This window comes from Camelus ferus, chromosome 4 (assembly GCF_009834535.1).
Source record: "Camelus ferus isolate YT-003-E chromosome 4, BCGSAC_Cfer_1.0, whole genome shotgun sequence".
NCBI lineage: Eukaryota > Metazoa > Chordata > Mammalia > Artiodactyla > Camelidae > Camelus > Camelus ferus.
In genome coordinates this window covers 45,638,575-45,642,820 of record NC_045699.1, presented here as the reverse complement: position 1 = coordinate 45,642,820, position 4,246 = coordinate 45,638,575, and the positions used below count along the sequence as shown (strand labels likewise).

The 4,246-nt window shown below is 36.6% G+C and overlaps 1 protein-coding gene across 2 annotated transcripts in view; it reads right to left on the bottom strand.

Moving 5' to 3' along the window:
* Positions 1 to 1,708: 1,708 nt before the first annotated feature.
* NCBP1 (nuclear cap binding protein subunit 1) overlaps positions 1,709 to 4,246 on the bottom strand; it is a 35,077-nt gene continuing 32,539 nt past the window's right edge. For both annotated transcript variants that reach the window (XM_032478034.1, XM_032478035.1), the window contains 2 exons: positions 3,512 to 3,625; positions 1,709 to 2,233 (listed from right to left, as the gene is read on the bottom strand). In XM_032478034.1, coding sequence (XP_032333925.1) covers positions 2,120 to 2,233; positions 3,512 to 3,625 — 228 coding nt within the window. In that variant the 3' untranslated portion in view covers positions 1,709 to 2,119. The remainder of the gene's footprint in view (positions 2,234 to 3,511; positions 3,626 to 4,246) is intronic.

Sequence of the window (4,246 nt, the reverse complement as noted above, 5' to 3'; positions counted from 1 at the left end):
GTGAGGGTTAAATACGGTGAATCTATAGCACTTGGCACATAACGGTCACTTGTTAACGAGCACATATTATCAAGACCGGTTTAGTTATAGATTTATTTAGGTAAGGTATGTCTATTCACTCTTCATCAAATTAAGACAGTCCTGGTACCCAGATAGCCAACTCTGTTTTACTCTGGTTGCCAAGTTCTGTCCTCATCTTTCATTTTCAGGTATGATTGTAGATTAGTAACTTACACAAATTGTTGCTCAGTACTTTCCAGGAAAAGCAAACTTATCTTCACATGAATTGCTTTCTGCATAGTTCCTGGAAGGGAGATTTAGAATCAAGGAAAACAAAGATGTTCACTTTGATAAAAGCATGTTAAATGGCATCAGTACAGTTTAACAGAATATTGATTTATTGCAAGGTACAGTGTACGGTGACATGCCATTCTTTTGTCTCTCTGGGCTTCATGTGGGAAGAGCAACTGTTGAATGTTTGCTCTTGTACCTTTATTTCTTCAAAATCCAATCTCTAGTTCAGTTTTTCTGTATACCTAGCAGCCAGGCTGGGACAGAGCAGGGTCACATCAGTGAGCTGCTGTAAGAAGCAACCATTACACATGAAGAGAGGATCCAAGAGAAAGGAGGTGAAAATCTAGAAATTCTTCTAGGATCTGGATCAAGTAAGTGTAACTAGCCAAACTCTCATAATGTAGTGCAAAGGATTACAAAGCAGCTTAGGGTCAAAGTTACCAAAGCCTTACAATGCTTATCCTTTAGCTTCTTGAGGACAGGAGCCATTTCTAATTAATGACATAGTTTGTGGGAAGGAGGAACAGTATAAACAGAAGAACATTCAGCTAAGAACCTGGATTTTAGTCCCCTTTCTGCCAGTAATTTGCCATGCTGCCTTAAACTTGTGAGTACTTCTTGTTCTTACATGGCATGGTGTTTAAAAATCCTAGGAATTCCCATCTGTTGTGAAGATTATAGTCTGTAGCCACTGAATGTAAACCAAAGAGACCCATGTATCAATATGGAAAATGCTTAATGTATCATTATATACTTACGATACACTAAATTAAAAAAAAGATACCTATATTGTACAAATGCACAGAAATACTACTAGTTGTGGAATTATTGGTAAATTTTTTCAAAGGTTTAATGAAAAATTCTAAAAATGCTAGAAATTCGGAATGTCAGATAATCCCTTGTGTATTATTTTACAGTGTACTTTTATTGTCTTAGTTAAGTCTCAACACCAGATAGGAAACAGGCTCAGAAATTAGTACGCGGACCAGATTGCATAGAAATAAAATCCACCCCTAAACTGAATGCCAAGTAAGTATAGTTTTAGTCAATCTAGCTACTTCTAACATCACTTTAGTATGTAACTCATCACTTTAGTATGTAACTCACTATATGACCTTGGACGGTACACACTGCAATTACCTGGGAGCCTTAGCTACCAGTGATGTCTGTGTTCCACTCCCAGAGACTGTGGTTTAATTTAAAAAATTACTTGAGAGATTCCCTGGTGATGTATATCCAAATTTGGAACTGCTACTCCAGGTAGTAACACTTTTTAATAACAGTAGTGTCTTAAAATACTATACTTATGAAAAATATCTTGAAGAGAAAATTTCAGATGGAAGTAAGTATACTTTCAGTAAGAAACCACCAATTTTAAAGTTGACTGAGATGATAAATCATTGAGATACCAAAGTTTAAAAAACATATTTTTAGTTTTATTTCAGCCATGTTAGGTTATCCATGAGCTGTGAGAAGCTATGCTACTTGATAATAAACCCATCAGTTCTATGTACTACTTTGTAAGCTTGACACCTGGTGTTCCACATACCTCAAATCAGTTATCTTTTGTGCCTTAAGGAAAAAATATATCAGAGAAAAGCTGTATCTGTCACATATATAATACACCTATGGTCATCATCACATTACTGTTATTTTAGGGGCAGTTAAAGGTAAGGTAATACCATTTTCACTGTCCTTCAACTCCTGTTTCCTTTAGTAAGTGAAAGGATGCTACAAGAAAGCAAGCATTCAAACCATCAGAACTAAGACAAGTTATTTTGAGATTTAAAAAAAAAATCTTGACATTAAGGGGGAAAAATGACTGTTAGGCCTGCAGGGCACAGAACTGCTGGAACACAGCCAGGATATGTGGGTCTAATTCAGCAGTGAAGAGCAGGTTCTCCAGGGTGACCATGTATTGCTGGATTATTTGGTGATGCTGTGGACACAGGAAAAAGGGTAAATGTTTAGGCCAAGAAAAAGAGCACTAAGCCATCTCGCAGAACATTCCCCTCAGCAGCTCCCCGCACTGTGGAATGACAGGACCGAGCAGGAAAAAAGAGTGTGCCGACTGGAATTACGGCCCCTAAAAACCCCCAACATTAATAAAATGTAGGGGGAAATAAGAAAAAAGGATATTCAATAACTTAAATCCAGCCTGGCCTGCTTCTGCGTAATGCAATTCATGCGTCAAGGTAATGGCAACAGCACGTGCTGCTACTACTGTTACAGACTAGGTCCAGCCGTGTCTCTCCTAATTAGGACAAAATACAGTATGACGTTTAAAAGTTACCCGGACAGGGACTAGGAAGATTAAAAAAGACAGGGAAGGTGGTGTACATTACAAAATAGGAATGGCACAATGTTATTTGTTAATTAACCATACTTAAACATCATGGTCTCTGAAACGTAAGAAAAATTTTGGAAGCATTTCCTTTTCTTTGCTTTTTTTGGATTGGAACATTATTAAACATTTTTTCTTTTCAAAAGAGAGATTTTGACAATTAACCAATGGTCTGTTATTCTACAACAACCCATGCCTCATTTATCTTACTGAAAATCAGTGACTTGTTGAGCCTAAGTGGAAAAAAGTGTCAGAAAATGAAATACTCTCTTCTGTGCGCACATATATAATCTTTAATATACTCAGAGATTCCTATAGGACTAGAGGCTGTTAAAAGTTCTTTTTAATTTGACAGTATCTAAAGATCTAGAGTGAAGTTCTGTTTGGAGGCCTAAACTTTTTTTCCCCTTTGTCTTCTGCTTTAATCACTCTTCTCGAGATCAAACAAATAAGGAGTTGGGATGTTTAGTGCCCAAAGATACCAAGGATTAGTCCCCTAGCAGAGAGCAGGTGTTGCATTTTGCTTTCTATGAGGACCTCAGGGGACTTAAATAGTACCCCTAGAAGCAAGGACATCATTTGAACATTAGATTTTAAGGAATTCTATAAATCCAATTACTGTTCCCTTAGCATTTTCCCCCCTACATTTTGTATCACAGCTAGGATTTCCAGCAAAGATGGCAATCTGGAGTCTGAGTGAGATAGAGCCAATTTAAGCCTAAATATTCTGATGAGCAGCACTAGGAGCAAATGGATATGAACTAAAGGGATTACAGGTACGACATAACCTCCTGACAGATTTGATGAAAATGGAAAACCCTTGTGGCTAAGAATAGTGATATTAATATTATCTAATCAAAGTTTTACACAAACCTGTAAGAAGATCTGCTGGAGCCTCTCTATACAGTTCTTATACCACGGCGTTAATACACTGGTCCCATCAGTTTCACATCGTACTAAGTGCTCGGTCAAGATCATGATAAAACGCTGGAAATGGGGTACAAATTTCCAGAGGTGTTTGTTAGAGGGAGAATTTTATACTTCAGAAACAATCACATTTTGACCAAGAGACCTCAAAGGTACTGCTTGTTCCACTATCTTTGTGGCATGTATCCCTAGCCGTCACAAAATTAATACTGTCTGTGTAGAAAGGCAGACCAGTGACAACATGAATTAGTACATCCTTTCTGGCAATACATGAAGACCTTTAATGTCCAGATTACATATGCTAGTAATTTTTCTTAGCACCTATTCTAAAGACATAATCAGAAATGTTAACAGGAATGTGTACACAAAAATATTCATCAGGAAGGAAAACAGTCATCTAACTAGATCAACAATTGGAAATAAATATGAAAGAGGTATTTAACAAAGAATCCCCAAGGTTTTTTTTGTTTGTTTTTTTAAAGCATGGAGAAATGCTCATGCAAGAACGCTAAGTAAACAACAGAATTTAGAGGTAAACATGGTTATCTCCAAATAGTGAACTCTATTTCCCTTGTAAACTTTTATGGTCTTATAAAAGAGCATGTATTACTTTTATGATTAAAAACTATTTTTTTTAAAAACTAAAGAAATGTAATTTTCTTTGTACTTATCAATGTCCCA